This window comes from Athene noctua, chromosome 10, assembly GCF_965140245.1.
Source record: "Athene noctua chromosome 10, bAthNoc1.hap1.1, whole genome shotgun sequence".
Classification (NCBI taxonomy): Eukaryota; Metazoa; Chordata; class Aves; order Strigiformes; family Strigidae; genus Athene; species Athene noctua.
This window is the reverse complement of record NC_134046.1, coordinates 13,135,822-13,153,931: the sequence shown is the minus strand read 5'-3', so window position 1 is coordinate 13,153,931 and position 18,110 is coordinate 13,135,822. Positions and strand designations below refer to the sequence as shown.

Below are 18,110 nucleotides of genomic sequence, written 5' to 3'. Positions count from 1 at the left end.
GAAAAACAAGCTTATGGTCCCCCTGCGACCTGTTGTCACCGTGTAACCAGGCAGGAACCACAGTGCCAGCATTGGCTTTGGCAGTGCTGTTCCAGCCTAACAGCTGGGAGGACAACTCTTGTGCTGACTCTCTTGGGCTCAGATTGGGTCAGTAACATGACATTCTGGTCACCCCTTGATCTAGAGAAACTGCTGTACCTGAAATCACTCCAACTCTTTGCCAGAGAGACATTCTTCTGTTGTGCTGTATATCCTTTAAGGGGCTTGTTTCTGTAGGCCACTGCCAAGCCCTGGGCTGTGCCTACTCATGGGCTACGCTGAGTCCACAGAAACACCCCAGACCCTCCTGGCAAGTACACGCTGAGCCCTGCTCCCACTGCAAGCCCCAGGGATCTGGTCTGTCTGCATTTCACCGCGTGCCAAGATGGATGAAGAACATGCAGAATGAGCCCACCTTTACTTGGAAAGCAAAAGCAATTTTGTGGCTGCAGCTTTTTAAAGTATCCCACTGGTGTCATTCACCCGTTGCTGCTAGGAAGACCCAGATGCATGAGATCTAATACTACCAGGTTCATCTGAGGGAATGAGAAGCAGTGAAGAAAATCCCAAAGCTGGCTGAAATCAACACAAGTCAGATTGGGCCACATGGATAAATTTTTACCTAGCATAGACACATAATATAGTGCTTAAGGTTAGAAGTCTAATGAGCTGTTGCAAAAATGTCAAACGCTGCAAAAGTAAAAAACAAATCAGCCTCTTTGACATGTGCACACACGCTACTTGAGGAAGGCAAGGCCAGATCCTCTTTTGGCTCAACTCTACTAACGTGAACAAGGTGGCTGGAAGCCAGATGTCCAACCAATCTATCTCGTTACATCACCAAATGCCACTCAGATGTCTTTGCTTCCAATCTGCAAAAGGCTGATAATGTTTATAATCTCCTGCCTCAGAGGAAGATCATAAGGTGAACACCAGAAATCTTGAATATGTGATTAATGCCAAGAGAGCACCATCAGAAAAATGGACTAAGCCATCTTGCACGTCAGTGCTACTTTATATACACTTGTTAACCCGGATTCACCCGGTTCACCTCTGCTGCTTTCAGAATGCAACTAAAAATTAAATGATTACTTCAAGTTATTAGAATAATTAGGTTTTATGCATATGCATGCAAATGTATTGTTCAGAGCAGGGCTGGGCATATGCTGCAGGTTTATTTCTCCCTAAAGAGAGTTCACGCATCTGTCACTTTACACAGCTTTGACTTCTAAATTCCTCATATTCTAACCAGGGCTACATTCTACCTTTAGGGCTTTCTTATTATCATCCCTTTTAGAAATGGATATTTACCCTGTCTATCATGCAGCCCCTAAGCAAACTCAGACCGCAGAGCTAGTCAAGTGAATGATATAACTACACTTCATGTGAGCCTTGAACCCAGGGGACTGGCAAAATATTGTACAGAATAGTGCCAGGGCCATAAGTATCAATTACAAATATCCAATATAATAGGTTCTTTTAACGAGGACTGCTTTGAAGTTCCCAGAAGGATTTAATAGGAAGCAAGAGTATGACCTTGCCAGTTCCCCAGGGCATACTGAGATTTGAAGTAGGTTTTTCTTTAAACAAAAGTCCATTTTAGCTTATAAGGCTTTCAAGTAGTAGCTGCTATCAGAGGCATATGGTTTTAATTCATCAGGTTTTTTTATGATGCACCTTTTGTGAGAACAGAGAATGTATTCAATAGGAAGAATTATAAAAACAGCTCTTGGGTGAGATAATGGCATAATGATAGAGATCAGTTCAGGTCAAAGCGGCAATGACATTACATGCTTATAGCCTAAGACAGCTTGTTAGGGTTTGCATACATTAAGTATGCATTTTCTTTGTCATTCTGAGAACGTATTAGATTGAGACCAATCTGGTGTTGAACTTTTATCTCAATAGGGATGAAGAAACTCTAAGCTCAGAAAACATGGGGAAAGCGATTGTATTAGATGCTTGCACTACAGTAGAAAAATAGAAAATTCTGACTTCATTTTGAGTAGAATAATACCCATTAATTTCAGTGAAGCAGGCTTTCCCACAATGAATCCCAGAAAGGGTGGCAAGCTTATCATACCAATCACCCTAAAACCCACAAAATGATGGAAACGTTATTCTCAAAGTCAGTATGCACCATTGCACATGGCACTTACCTCTTTAGAAAAGAAGACTGAATTGCTTATTTGGGCACATTTTCCTTTAGTGTACTAGATAAATAATGAACTCTAGCTCATGCACTGGCTTCAAACCCCACTTCTCTAGCACAAGAAGAAAGAAATACAGCTGTATGTCGTTGGAAGTTTTGCCTAATGGTCTAGAGTAATCATTACGCTTCTCTAACATTGCTCTGTAGACAGCAAATTTTAAGCTGTTTTTGTAAAGATGAGTAAAGAAAAATCCTATAGAATGTAGCACAAGACATACACTTTCCATTTTTGAGTCAGTATAATGGTGAACTCCCCAGTTACACTCCAGCTCTTCAGACAGGAGCGGCATTGCACGCTGCAGCCAAAATCGCATGCCTGCTCGACTCGAGGGCAAAGCACCTTCTCATTTCAGCAAAGCCAGTATCGCTTGCCATAAAAATTTACAGTATAGTATAAAATACTGTGGACAGTTACTGTTTTCTTATGACGCTTCTATTGCACTTTTCCACTTGGACACTGAGCACTTTTGTGTTTCTTGTGGTTTTCAAGCACTCTGCTGCAAGCAACCACGCGCCAACAGCCCACTGGCACTGGGATCTTGGGGCAAAACATGCCACTGGGGAACATGACCAAAATAAAACGCCTCTGATGGGAGACACAACTATGGTAAGGGCGAAACTGAGTGTCAGAGGAAATTCATTCCTCTGAAGAATATTATAAAGATATGTACCTGTATTCATCCTTACAAGCTTTAAAAATAGGCCACAAATGGGATATGTGATACATGCTCCCCCTTTGCCATGGTGAGATATGGCATTCATAGTTTCTGAATATTTACCAATGGAAGTGATAGTTCTCTGTAAACAAACAAAAAACATGTCATTTATTTCTCTGCCTCTGAACTGCTTATGCTGATAACTCTGTCAGTGTCAACAAACTCCTTTTGTTAAGCTGGAAAGATGATCTAAACTACCTGTGGTGATAGACACTGCTTTCAGCCTCCTCAGGGCTGGGCTAAAAGATAATTTTTATCAGCCACACCTTTGACTGCTTTGCAAGTATTATTAAGGTAGGTGCCTTCAGAGATAAATTCAGAGATTGTTGTTAATATTAATTTTCCCATCTGAGCCATTAAAAGAAAATGTGACTTTGAGTCAAAGAACAGAGCCAGACCCATACTGTTTATGGCCTGAAAAATCATCATGTTTTTGCCAGAAAGATAACTGTAAGATTGAGATTTTGAGTCGGGTAGTAAGACTGCAATAGCAAAGGATTAATTTTACCCTTCTAAATAAAAGCTAAACCCAACAAAGTATTGTACCACTGAAGAACATCAATCTTGAGCTTGTTTGGCTGCATCTTTCTCCTATCTACTTGTCTGCTTTGCAGATAAAAACTTCTGGGTCAGGTGAAGTTTGAAAGTATCTGCAATGCTGGGATCAAAGAATAAACAGCAGAAAGTCTTATCAACATTTCCAGCAAATGAAAGATTGCAGAAAGGCTTAAAGAAGACCTGGCACGGGGAACAGCCATGGAGCTGGCTGATGCGTTTGTGCACTTCGGGGCGAGATGTCATTTGGGGCTCGGGCTGGGGAGCAGAAATCCCTACCCAGGGCAGCAGAGGCAATGGGGAGCCCAGAAAGAGGCAACAGAAAGAGGAAAGAGGGAGCCGAGTGCCAGCAGAGTCATTGTATGGACCTTCACATCAACAGCTAGAAAAAACAACTAGAAAAGCGCACAGGATCTTACGAAATGTGTTTCTAAATCTTTATGAGATTATGGCAGAGAAGAAACAAACCCAATTCATATTACTCCTTAATTGGAGCCGACAGTACAGAAAACATACTAATTTAAACTACATTTAAAATGCTTCCATTTGAATTCCATGGACTGGAAAGATAACAAATAGTGGCAAATTATTTTCATCTGCTTAAAACAAAGTAATTAATAGTACTTTGGTTATCTTACCTGGAAAGACAGGCTCTGTTGAGAGCTGTTAAAGCCAAGTGTGAAAACAGTTTGCATGAAACATAATTAAAATTATGACCTGAGTGATCTTCTAAAACATCCCAAAGGAGTCCTGAAGTCAGAGCTATAAGAAAATGATTCCTCTCTACCTCTTGACTTTGTTCCTGAACCAGCTCCTGAATGTCCTCCACCACCTCGTGCTGCAACCGCTTCCACCACAGCTGGGGTCTCTGGAACTGACCCCCTCCACTCAGCACAGCATTTTCCAGCTCTCCATTATCTGACCTGGCATCCTGCAATGTTTTATTGCCTTCTCTCCAGCTACTGAGGACCAATACAATAACCCCCCACTCAAACCTGTTTCTGTCACTCTGCCTAAATCACACTCTTCTTCAGCCACTCCCTGTCCTAGCAAACCCCAGCACTTCTCCGTGTGAACTCCTGGGTTTTGACCCAAGCAGATATACAAGTAAATACATGGTTATAAAGTAATCACATAAGTAATCATGTACTTACACCCACATTTGGTAAATACTGCTCTAAATGTGTAGCTAGTTTATCCATCCAGTGATCAAAGAATTGAAAATGTTTTTCTAATTAATCATTGTACTTAATCAAAAAATCAAGAAAACCTAAATTCTGTGCAGCTGCCAAAAATCAGGAATGTAGGATTGAATAACAGCTCCGCCCCCACCCCCCACTCCCCCCCTTCAGTTATGGGTTTCATGGTATAGAGTTAGATTACAAAGGTAATTTCTGTGTACTCATTTAATGAATTACCAGCAATTTCATTATTTACTCTGTTTATTTCCATTTGTTTTCCTACATGCTAGTGCATTACGTTCCAAACAGCCCCCTGAATGCAGTAGCTGTATCTCTGTGCAGTGCCAAACCAGAAGTCTTGCTAGGACCTGGGCTCAGACAAATCAGCCCGTTTCAACCAAACAACTTGGGCACTCACAGACTCAGAACTAGATTTGTATTTCTCACAATTTGGAAACACATACTGTTTTTCAATAGAAAACTGAAACTAAGATGACACCTGGAGAGAAAACTTTTGCAGAATTTGGATTGTGTCTAAGTCAATCTCCCAGTCAATAATCTGCCCATTCACGCCATCAGTCACATTTCTGGGCAAACCACAGCTCAGCTTCTGACGTGCATGACAAGGGAACCAGGCAACGAGGAGAAAAATAACATCTCGCCAAAGGACTGTTAATCTGAAGCTATCATCGGACACGAATGACAAGCTTCCACCAAACACAACCTCCCTGTGTGAGAGAAACAGGTCATAGTTTTCTTTTAAATAACAGTAAGTGTCATATTTATTGCTTCATTTGTTCTTTCCAGGAAAACATAATGATAGAAAATACTGATCAAACACTTCAACATCCCATGAGTAACCAGTTCTTACTTGATACTCTGAAGAGATGAATTTCCCTTGATAAACACTGGATACAAAGCTGTATTTTGTACGTTTTTTTAGGAGACTTTTCACATACCCAAGCACATCCCGACTGGTCAGGGCAGTGACTACGTCCTCGGTGAAGCATGTTGTACACTGGGGCCCAACCCACGACAGGACTCATTCTGCTTATACTTAGACTGCACCAAAAACTCCTTCCTGGGTTTGTCTCTGTGTCTCTGAGTCAGCGTAATCCCAGAAGAAACTGGTGCCAAATCTTTTGTCAGGTCATTTTCTTAGGAAATCTTATTTCATCCTGATGTGACACAAACAAGAGCCTGGTGGGGACTCTGGTTGGCTCCTCTGCTCTTCAGGTGTCCTGGCATCCCCAAGAGCTGGCTTTCATTGCAAGACCTGGTCTCTGCTACCAATGCCTCCAGAGAGGGTGTCTGTAGAGTTCCAGCCCTGCGATGCGACTGGCAAGATTAACACCATATAAATGGACCTGTGCGCAGTACAGGGACATTTGGCTATGGGTGATCCACCACTGGGACAATGACACTGTCTTACTGCCCCAACAGAGATGAAGCTTGCATAAGAAAGTCCAAAAGGCAGGGGTAACTGCCCAAGGGTTGTCAGAGAGCAGTAAAGATACTCTTCCAACACTGGACTCTGCTACATGTGTAAAAAACCATTTTAAACAGCATTCCCCTAATGCTTTACAATTTGGCACACCAGCTTAAAACAGAAGAATAACACCCCGTTCAACTGCAGGTCTGTTGGCATTAAAAAGACGCGCACGATTCCGAGAACATGTGTGTGTACATTTGTTACTCTACACGGATATTTGGGGTGTGTTTGCGCGGGCAAGTGAAAGAGGACACATGCACATGCAGAGTAATCACAATCTTCATCCCTCTCGCGTGGGAAACCTGAATTACTTCGGTACAGACCAAACACAACATGACACCACTGACAGGGCCGCTCCTCGCCTGAAAGGAACTCCTCTCCTTTGCTTCAAGTTGGTCTGCTTGAACTAGTTGGCAAAGAGTTGCAAGTAACAGAAAAATCAAGAATGTTCATGAAGTGCAAAGAGGCTAAATTCACTGGAAAATTTATTCATGGTATGTAATTTTGTAATACAGTGTCTAACAAAATTACACTCCGAGCTGCATGGTTAAACAGTACAATTTTGCTGCAGTCAACATCTAATTTTTTTTCAGAAAGTCTCGATTTCAAATATCCTGGAAATGTTTAACAGCTGATATTAATAAGAGTACAGATTTAATATAAGATTCTCTATTCCATCAACATGATAAGCATTATGACAAGTGGTGTAACTATGGCAACTATAAATTTTTTCTTCCTTTTTCCACTGAACAGCAAGAAGAGACACCTTCAGATGCAGTGTCTGACTCTTCTCCCAGGTAAAACTCAGTGCTCTGAGTTACAGAGTAACTAGCCCAAACATCAGATCCCAGGACTGGAATGCTTTTCTTTCCTATTACGTGTTTCTGTTGTGTTTCACAAGCATTTACATATATTTAGCCATTAACCTAATTCCCTTCCTTTTTTTTTGCACTATGGCTAGAAAATAAAAACATGCCTTTGTTCCCTTCTGTCAGGGTTCAAAACAAGCAAACTTATGCCCAAATCAAATACCTATTTTGATGAACAAAAGGATGCTCTCCTCTGCAAGGTGTCACCATACGTCACTGAAAGAGGTGCCTACATTTCCTTTCCTGAAGCCAATAAAGAGAAAAAAAACCCTGTGATATTTTCCAGAGATGCTGGATGTGAAAGCGGTGCCTATTTGCAGTAAGAGAGAAACACTGAGAAAGACCAATTTCTTATGTGCCGTTTTGATTTACTGCTGCTTACTGGCCCCCCAAAAAACCTAACAAACTCAGGCCCCTGCTGTGCGAATATATTCTCTGTTTGCTATCTGTGTCAACATAAAATAATATCTATCCCATTTTACAGTATTATTTTATGTCAGTGACAAATGAATGCTCAGCTGTGTCTCATGCTCATTTTACTCACATGCTCCTCCAGTTCATCAGCACTGTCATTTCCAAGCGCTGCACTGAAATTTTCTCCAGGTTTGTTTTCCACAAGGTGACAAAATATATCAAGGCTTGGGTAAAATCACCAAAGATACACAACTATACGCAGCAACAGGCTTGTACGACGTTATGACACCTGCGCCTGTGTATTGCAGATGCAGACAAAACATCTTGACCAGAAACATGATAGCAATCAGGTGAATGTGGCTACAACCAACAGGCAGTCACTGGGGTATGTTTGATTTTGTGACAGCCATCATTTATTTTCTAATCCTGATGACTGTAACACACTTCAGCACACAGTGATTTTCTACCATTGAGGTTTTTTTCCTATTCTTATCTATACAAACTTTGAACCATTTTCTTCAGGCTTGTAATCATGCACACAGAAAAGCACACAGATTCATGTCTTTGAGAACTTAACTACCCTGTAATATTGCTTATTTTCAGTTTTCCTGGCTTTTTTACTCCATTATTACTATAATTAGCTTTCTGAACTCACCAAATTTTCAATAGGTTTGTGAACAAATACTCTTTCAGCCAACCCATTGCCACTGGTTCTGTCTACTGGTGGAAACACTTTGTACCTCCTCGCCTGTGACCTGTTCCACTAAAGACTGGACTCCAGTGATTTCAAATACCATTAATCTCAAAAAAATACACAAAGGAAATAAAAAACAAAAAAAAAAAGAAAAAAAAAAGATCTTTTGTTCTGAGTAAAAATGCAGCAACAAAATCACCAGGTCTAACACAGAACTGAAATCCCAACAGCCAAATCCAAGAGGAACAGGCTCCACTTGTTCCCAGAAAGCCACAGACCCTTTTTCTGCAGAGAAGACATAGAAAGGGAGTGTTCCCCCATCAGATCTGCTGGTGGGTTTTTTTGTTGACTAAGCTTCACTGCCACGTGTGTTCAATCCTGTTACTTCAGTGGCAGCTATGAATAGACCTCTATACCTGAGGGGAAAAAAATTTAAGTCACTCATTTGATACAGATTTTGCACCTAACCTTATAATCTAGATAGATTTCATCACAAATGTAAGCTATTCACTTCTAAACCAGATGTAAGATGTCCTTAAAATAATTAATTTGGCTGTCCTTCACTCCCTGCAGTATGTGATAGCTGTTATGGTGCTGATGGCTTTAAAACCATTGTACGGGAACTGAAGCAGAGCTTCTTCACATATGTTTTAATTCAGCACAGAATTTTTAAAGGGGATTTATTCTTCAGTGAAAAAATGGAAAAATTATACCTTGCTTTGAGGAACAGGGAAATAAAATCTGTATCTCAAGGCATGTGTTAGTGGCTGCTGCTGGGCAGAGCTGCGCAGGCCAATGTGTGTAAGGGCAGAAATCCCTCACCACGACCACCGAGCTGAAGGGAACTGGCATACACCAGGGAATAGTGACCGAGCACAATATCTGAGCACAAATGTTGCACTTGACAGCCCATCAGAAATATTTTGTCTCCCAGAATATTGCCTCCCAAGCGTGTATCGAAGGCCTTTCTCTTCTGTCCTGTCTGCACGCCAAGCCTCCACGCTAAACTGCACGGGGGCTTTTCCACAGAGGCAGTACAACACCACAGGGCGTACGTGGGCTTATACCACATGCACTGCCTCGGAAAAAGAGCTGCAGTGTCAGCTGGTGACAGCTGTTTGGCTAACTATTAATAATAATTTAATAAATTCAGTTAACTGATCATAATAACCACAGGCAAACTAAAATGGCTGCAAAACTATTTTCTAGCAGTCAAAAATCACCAGCTGCAAACAAGATCAAGAAAATCTGCAAAGACTGTAAATGGTAAAACCTCATGTTCAAGCTTCCCTACTACCTCAGAGGCCAAAACACAGTACAAAGTTTAGCATATGATTCCTTCAGTCTCTGACTTAAAGGCTGTTAAACATTCTCTCCTGAAATCTCTTTTCTAGCTACTTCCAGTCAAACTATCCACACTTTTATCCTCAGTGGCCAGACAACATCATGTGTCTGAGTTCGTAAATCTTTCTTGGTCTGGGAAGATTCCTGATTATATCCAGTCAGGTTTTGCACTTCAGGTTATGGATCATGGCTGCTCCTGGGGACACTTTTGTTATAATTACAGTAACAGTAACACTTAAAAGAAGACTATGGCTTGGGTAAGGGAGAAAAGAAAGAATACTCCAAATATTGCAATGTCCTAGGCTGGGATGATTCTGGTGATTTCAGTGAAATTGAGCTGAGAATGTCAACTCTGATTTCACAATCCTGCAACTCTTATCTGAGTCACCTCATTAACACAGACGAGGATGTGAGTGCACGTAAGAGACTACAGCAAGCTACCACGCAAGAACAGCATCAAGTGAGTTCTGTCAAGGTGACATTTACCCTGCTCGGGAGAAAGGGAGTCATTATAAATATATGGGAGACAAAAAAGCCAAAAGTCTTTGTCTTTACCCGATATTACAGTTTATGAATTTGATAAATTCTCCCTCAGAGGATGTAAGGACTGATAAATTAGTCAAAGGGAGAACTCAGCACTAAGAGTTTATTAAGCAAAAAAGTGTCAGGGACTGGTCCATGAGGTATAACAATATATGCTCACTCCTCTTCCAAATTTCCTAAGAAAAAAGATCACATAAAAAGACAAAGAGACAATGGAACAAACAAGGAATACTAATACCGATATACTAATTAATACTCATTTGTATCTCAAAGTCATACATCTAGCTACCTAGCTTTTAATATAGAAAGCACTTATAGCCATGAATAACGTGTTTTAACTAGCATTGTTCAAACATCAAACTATAAGGTGATCGTTTAAGTGCATAAAAAATTTCAACTTTTAAAAAAGGAAACAGTCTGACACTTTCCTGCATATTTACAAGTCTTGTATCATGTAAGTCATGAAAGGTGTGAGACAGTCTGCAAAATAATGACTACGGGAGCATGCAATTATGTGAATGTATTAAAGTGCATCACCAAAAGTAGTTATTTTGAGATGTAAAAAACAAAGCAACCAAATCCCCAAAAGTTCAGACAGGCTCCAGGAGGGACCATGCCTCACCCTGAGGCTGCAAACTCCCCAGAGCCTCATGGCATCTACTTGCTTGTAACTGGCACAGTTAGAGTACTTCCAGGAAAATTTCCTGGCCATGTAACAATAATTAAAAAAAAAAAAAAAAGTATCTCATAAGTAGCTGGAGTCCAGCTACACTTAACAAAGCTAAAAAGATGAAGACTTGGCTTCCTACCTTTAGGTCTCATTCAAGCAACAGCTGCAAAAGACTTATTTCTGAGAGGTTTTAAATGAAACCTTTAAATAACACATATCGCTCTCAGCCATACAAAGTCCTGTCATGGCTTAAAAAATATATACCCATTGCGAGGGATAGCATTCACAGTTTGAAACATCATGAGAGGAGTCTAACCTTGCGTTGCCAAGAAGAATAACTGTAAACCCCCTTGTATCACTCACAAGATGGTTAGGGAGAGAATAATTTCTGGCACTAGTCTGGCTGCTGGGCAACAGGATGATGTCATGGATCTAAAAAACCTGAAGGAAAAGGTTGATTCAAACGGATAGTGAGACCTTAAGAAACTGGTAAAAATTAAAATGCAAATTGAATGTGCAAATGCAAATGGAGGGAGGAGGAGGAATTACATTCTTGGAACAGAAGTCCTGTTTTTTCCTTTTTTAAAAGGAGAAACCTGGAGAAAGCAGCTGCCATGGCCCCATGCTGGTGGCTGCAGGGACAGGGTGCTGCTCCACTGACTCACGGGGAGCAGGGAGGGCTCCACTCTGCCCCAGAGCCCCCAGCCATGCTGGTGGCAAAGGGCTCCAAGGACAGCACAGGAAAGGGAACTCACCAAACCTAATGAATGTGTCAAAACCATCAAAGAGCACATTTAAGTTTCACTTGTCACTCTTCAGAGCACACCAAATCATATTTTCTTTCCAGCATACTGGTCTTAAGGCACTTCAGTCCTGTATGTCTTCATCTCTTTAGAGGTTGTATCTGTATAAAGCTTTTAGTTTAAAAAGTAAATAAGACAATATCAAACCAGTCAAATTGTACCCATGGAAAACAGGTCTCATTACGGTTACCCCTTGGTGCGTACAAAATTAAAGGTTGTTCAGGTGTTCAACCTCATCAAATGTAGCTGGGCTATGGCTTGGAAAATATGTGCTAATGAATAAGTAATTTCTGGAATAAATACTTAGGTGCCAGTTTCCAGCTTAAACTGGCAAAAGTACTGGAGTGCAAGGAGCCTTACGGTGCGTGGAAAGGACTTGTGCACATCTCTCAATCAGCACATGTGCATTAGAGACATGTCCCTACCAGGGAGTCACCACGGGGAATGCAACTCAGGAGAAAAAGTTCATAGTGATTACAAGAAGAGGGAGGAAAAAAATCACCTCCAAACTGTAGGAAATAGAAAATAAAAAATGCACCTATGGCTCATAGTGTGGCATAACAGCAAATTGTGTTTTATCTGCTTTCTCAAACTATGCTATGCAAAGTTACATAAAAATAAGAGTTAATGCTCCTGAGGGGGAGCAATTGCAATACAGTCTGTTGCAAAGACATTTTTGCTAAAGCTTTAGTAAGTGCTGCCCGATCAATGTTGAGCAGTATTTCTGCAGGTCTCCTGACAGAAGCAGAGCAAGACTTGCCCTGGTCCTGTCCTTCAGATGCCAGGGTGAGAGGCTCCCAGCCTGCTGCGCCAGGGACTGCACCACAGGCAGGAGATGGGACACACTGCATGGCGCAGGGAAAGGCATCAGCCCTGATCCTGTACTGGTCTTGCTGCAATAAAACAGATGTTCCCTCGATTTCCCATTAATTGCCTGGGCATAGAGCAGTTTGGGTTGGAAGGGACCTTTAAAGGTGACCTAGTCCAACCCCCTGCCATGGGTAGGGCATGGTCATTTGTACCATGGCCAAAACAGCCGTGAAGGACAGTTTAAGTATCAGTTGCGAACAGGGAAAATGATCGGGTTCTGTGGTAAAAAGTAGCTGAAAACAAAACGCAAAGCTGAGTTCCAGCCCTGGGACGGGACCAGCCAAGTCCTTACCCCAAAATCACATTTGGGTAGTTCAGAGCGCTCATGTTTTCTAACCTAGAGGAAACTGGGGGAAGCTTGTGCTCTTCAAGAACTGAGCCTTCCTCCAGGAGGATGAGACGCAACCAGTTTTAACTGAAAAACTTGCTAAAAAGGGAAGTGAATTAGTTCATCCATTTTATGCTTGAGTGCCTTCACTATCACTTGAAATCTGCTCTGCGGATGAAGCTTTTACAGACCTTGGCACAAAAGGTGCCACTGACGTGGCTGCGCTCTGTGGCTGGCGATGCCATGCCGGGTGGTGGGTCCATCACTCTTGCAATGCTTCTTGCACAGACCGAGGGTGAGATGTGGGGCTCCACACCCCTATGGCACCCAGGTGGTGCAGGGGCATCCCCAGTGTGATCCATCCCTTGATCAACCAAATAAAGTGGGATTTATCCTGTCAACAGAATTATTTACAACTCGGGAACAGGAAAATACGTATTAGGGACTAATCTGGGGTGTGGCATAGGTTCATTTGAATGTACCTCTGTGCAAGACTTTTAAAATAAGCATATTACTGTTAGAAGAGATCTATGATAAATGTTTAGTTTTTCAGTAAGCCATTCTAGAATAAATAGATGCAGTGAAGACCTGACAAAATCTTTTGCTTACCAATTGCAAATTCTCATTTCTTAGCAGCCTCCACTGAACAGAAAATCCTTTGAGTGAACTTCAACACAGAGCACTAAAACTAGACAGATTTGAAATTAAAATGATGCTTCAATTCAGAAAACAATTATTTACACCACATGCTCCAAGGCATGATGAGCTACAGAACATCACACAGTTCGGACCCAATGCCTTCAAAGAGTTGCCTTGTCCCAAGAGAGGCTCCTGCTGGATGGCATAGGTGGCCCCGGGGGTACCCCGGGCTTCCTGGGACTGTGAGCAGGAGCAGAACAGGCATGGAAAATCCTCAGCACTAGAGGGTAACTCAACCATTTACCTCTTTCAACATAAACCCAAGATCAGTTTGAAACCATGTCATGACATACCACAACAGCTTCACTACAGCATGATCTAAGTAATTGTATATATATTCTAAGAGAGATATGATCAAGAAACGTAATGATTTCACACAACATGGTGCTGCACACATCTTACAAATGATCTGAACACTTTGCAATCACCACGGAAATTCCTCTGCATACAGATCAAGCAAAAAATGACTTGTAAAGCAACTGAAAACTTTTTGGAAGCAGCACACTGCCCGAGTCCCTGCCTTGGACTGTGGCTGAGGTGCCCTCACTCCTAATATGACTACAATTGTTTAGCAGCCTAAGTGGTGTTCCTGGCCCACTCTGGATAACAGCCAACCCTCCCAGTTCTGTCCTTGCAGAGGGGTATTATGATTGGCATTTCCAAATTAATTCAGGTAGTACTGGAGATCTACTCAGTGCCCAAAGCAGTGCGCAGGACCAGCTTTGGGAAACCCAAGGTGAATGCAAGAGGAGTGCAGAGTTCAACGAACTGCCAGCTGTAGTACAAAGTTCAGAAAACATTTCTGCTGTGCAGGCAGCTGCTCCTCTTTGTGTCCTTAACCCCTTGCAGCCGAGCACTGCAGCACATAGCTAAGGTGGGAAGGGGAGCTGCTGTTTGAAAATCTGAGGCCAGAGCCTCAGCTAATATCAATTGACATTTCTTCTTCAAAGCAATAGGACCACTGTGGTTTAGAAATGCTCAGCACCTGGCCCGGATCAAGTCAAAGTTCAGCAGAAAAGACAGACAAGTCATAAAAGGATGCTGATGAGTTGCAGTGTTTCACCGCTATTCCTGCTAAAACAGCTTGAAGTGCTGCATGATCACCAGTACCATCCTATTGCAAAAAGCAACCGAAATAACAGTGTCCAGTAATAATAATCCAACCAAAAAAGCAGGGGAACAGTCTTCATTTAGTCTCTCCTTGACTACTTTTATAAATGTTATGGCAGACTTCAGAGCATAGCAAACTCATGGGCATCACTCGGGTCCTTGCTGGAGCAAGGAATTAACCCATGCTATGGTTTCCTTTGTCCTTCTTACACTGAAGTGAGTCCCTGTTAAACAACGTGTATTATATACATCGCAAAGTGCTCAGCAATTTCCATGTGCTGAAGGGACACACCAAGGAAAGCCACCATCTCTGCACCAGCTTAGAAGAATTCACTGACCTTGACACGAAGCGTCAGGCTGCTACCCTCAAACCGTTGTGGTTCTTGCTCAGAACATCCAGAAGGCAGCAGAAGGGAGAAGCTGTCTTTCTGGGACTTGTGTGACCCCATCTGCAACGTGTGAGCATCTTACCACCACCATCCATGGGTGCACAAGGGTGAGGGAGCAGGCTAGCCTTGCCCTGGGAGGCTCTGAAAGCCCAAGGGACGGATCCAGGTCTTTTAGATACCACAAGCCACTGGACTGTCTTCTCCTTCTGACCTGTAAGCATACTGCTTGGCGATGGGTCAGGAGAAAAAGGCTGCAGATATTCCTACAGTACCCAGTGTGACTCTACAAAAGCATTTGGTGTTTCTTCACCTTGTTCAGGTGATGGCCAATTTTTTTCCCTGACCTGGATACCACATAGAGTTTTTCAAGCCTTGTATTTTCATCCGTCTCAACAGTAAGGAAATCCTATTTGTCACTCACAGGAAACAATTTAAAAGCATTATAAATGCATCTCTCTGTGCATGACATAGCAGGAACTGATACAGTCAGGTAACAGCTTAAGCACTGTGTTCATACCTACATACAAATATGTTGATAGCAAAACAAGTGTCAATTTACAGTGAAGTTGATGTTTTCCTGATATCATTGCTTTGCTTTTAATACAGTGTATTGTTTCTCGCTGGGTTTTGTTTTGTATTGCCGGAAGAACAAATCCAAACATAGCAACCAGAGCTACAGCAACTAGCCCAGCTGCAGTACAAACACTCATGGGTGAGAAGTGGAAATCAGTACCTGATGCAGAAGAGCACTGGCTGGGGTAGGCAAGACCATCGCAAGCCCAAACCACCCCCCACTGTGGCTTTTTAATAGCTTGGTGGGGCCCAAATTTTCAAATCTGCTCCAAGAATCTGAATGGCCAACTGCTTTTTACAGGACTTGGATGACAAAATTATTTGTGTGCCATTGTAGATAGCAATTCCTTACGTTACACAATAATGTGACATGGAAAAAGAAATTTCAGAAATCTGTGTGAGCTCCTAATTATTTTAATTTTACATGGTTTTTAAAATTCTATTTTAAAAAGTGATTTCTCCTGAGATTTAGGGTGTCTTCTATCTCACTCCCATTCTCCTCATCTCCTTCCTTTAGCAATTTCATCTTCACATAGTTGCTCCTTACTCTTTCACATTTGATTTGCAATAATGCTTCGAGTGGCCCCTTCTCTCTGACTACTTTGTTATATTTCCCTCGACACCAGCCACCATCAGCCTTTCTGACTCTGGCCCTCTGGTAAGGCAGACCATCCTGATGTTCATAAAGAGTCTTAAATAAGGCTTTCTGCCTGAGCTGTGTAAGTTAGAATAATGGGCAGGATTCAAATACAATAAAAAGCAATTTGAACACTTCACAAGAACTCAAGTTGAATTGAAACTGGAGCTGGGGCAATTTACACCAGCTAAAGATATTAGTTTTGTTTTGTTTTGGTTTTTTTTCCTGTGACTCAGCCACTCAATTCAAGCAACATTGCTAGGTTTGCTGATAGAAGTTCTCACCTATTAGGGATCAGCTAAATGTTCGGAAGGCTGTATACAGCAATTTTTTCTAGCACCAACTGCACAGCACCGCTGTGAGCAGGCCAGTGCCTTTCGTACCTGGGCAATGCCCCAAAGGAGCTGGCAGAGCCGTCTGAGTTCACACACAAAATTGCAGATACAGGAAATACTTATTAGTGGTTGTTAGCTATTTGTTTCCAGTATCAAACACTTTCTCATTCCTCTAATTTCGCTAGAAAATCAGTATTTCCTGGATGGTGAAGTCACAAATACGAAATCAGCTCACAAGATCACCACGTAGGCAGTCACAACACTCAGAAAAAGCCAGCCCTCAAAAATTGTTCACTTGTAGTTACACAGGAGTGGTTGCTGGGATCACCCATGGTGAAAAAGTATTTTGCAACTTTTTGGGAGCCATTTATAATTTTAGAGTAAAGAAGATTGCTCATGCATTAGCAAAAGTTACTTTTATGCTGCCAGGCAACCGTGCTGGTAAAGCTGCTAGAAATGACTCAGAAAACATTTTGTTAGTTGTTAGATCTGATTGCCATAATTAACTTTTCATCATTTGTTTGTTCCCTCTTTAAATTGTTATCAAATATCTACATCTTCAAAGGCTTTATTGGGATCCACCTCCACTGGTGGGAAGTAGAAGACCACCAGCCTCTTGTTTCACACAGGCATTAAAATCACCCAAGTCCTGGGTCTCCCCTTTTCAAAGCAAGCCCTTCCCATGGGAGCTTTTGGTGATGGATCCGTGAACAATTTTTAAGTTAGATACTTGCTTTAACATAGCTGCACTAATGCACATTCTTCATTTATTTATGTATATAATAATAATCACAATAATAATTTGAGAATAAAGTAATAAAAAGCTAGATTTTTCCTTACCTTTTTGGAAAGCAGGCAAAAGCTATACAGTAGGTGGAAGAGTGTACCAAGTAACAGATTTTTGAACACTCTTTCTTACTGGTGGTATGCAGTCTACAGGAAAAGTAAATACATTGGTATGTATAATACGTCTGTTCACAAGAAACTCTTCAAATTTTGCCCTGTCATGGAGGCCATGACATTAATCCAACTGAAGAGCTCAGATTAGAGCAGCAACAGTGGAAAGCTGAGAGGCGCCACTATATAAAATTAACTCTGAGTTAGAAATAAATGAACCAGTTCACAGAAGTTCAGGTACCTCTGAACATGGGAGCAGCTGCTCAGAAAACAGCAGGCCTGGTTGATTTTTTTTTTAAATTTATTTCTCTCCCCTGAACAAATTACAGAATATTTTGGCTTCAGTTAAAGACTCCCCAGTCCTTCCTCACCTATGCCGTCACACTCAGGTTCCCTGGCATCATCAACAACTCTTTTATTTTTTTTTCCTTGGAAAGATGGAATAGGCAATGTCATGTCAGTGATGTTCAGGATGAACAGGAATGAATACACAAACACGCCAGGGCATAGCATGGGAACATTTGCACAGCGGTGTCTGAGTGTCTGTCCAAGCCCCGAGATGCTTGTGTTCCACATACTCTACCCAGTTTACTGACAGGAACCCACAAAGTCAACATCCATTCCCAGTGCATGGAGAAAAGCGAGGATGGACACATGCTGCTCTCGCTGCTGTCATAATAGGGAGGAGATGGCACGTACACAGAAGCAGTGTTTTAAAATAGAAACATGCAAACGGTGCC

At 41.8% G+C, this 18,110-nt stretch overlaps 1 protein-coding gene across 4 annotated transcripts in view; it reads right to left on the bottom strand.

Moving 5' to 3' along the window:
• GRM7 (glutamate metabotropic receptor 7) overlaps nt 1–18,110 on the bottom strand; it is a 308,790-nt gene that overhangs the window by 10,263 nt on the left and 280,417 nt on the right. Inside the window, exon 10 of one of the 4 annotated variants that reach the window (XM_074914191.1) lies at nt 17,314–17,406. The exons of the other annotated variants lie outside the window; for them this stretch is intronic. Within the exon in view, the coding sequence (XP_074770292.1) occupies nt 17,336–17,406 (71 nt within the window). The 3' untranslated portion in view covers nt 17,314–17,335. The remainder of the gene's footprint in view (nt 1–17,313; nt 17,407–18,110) is intronic. 4 annotated transcript variants of the gene reach the window in all.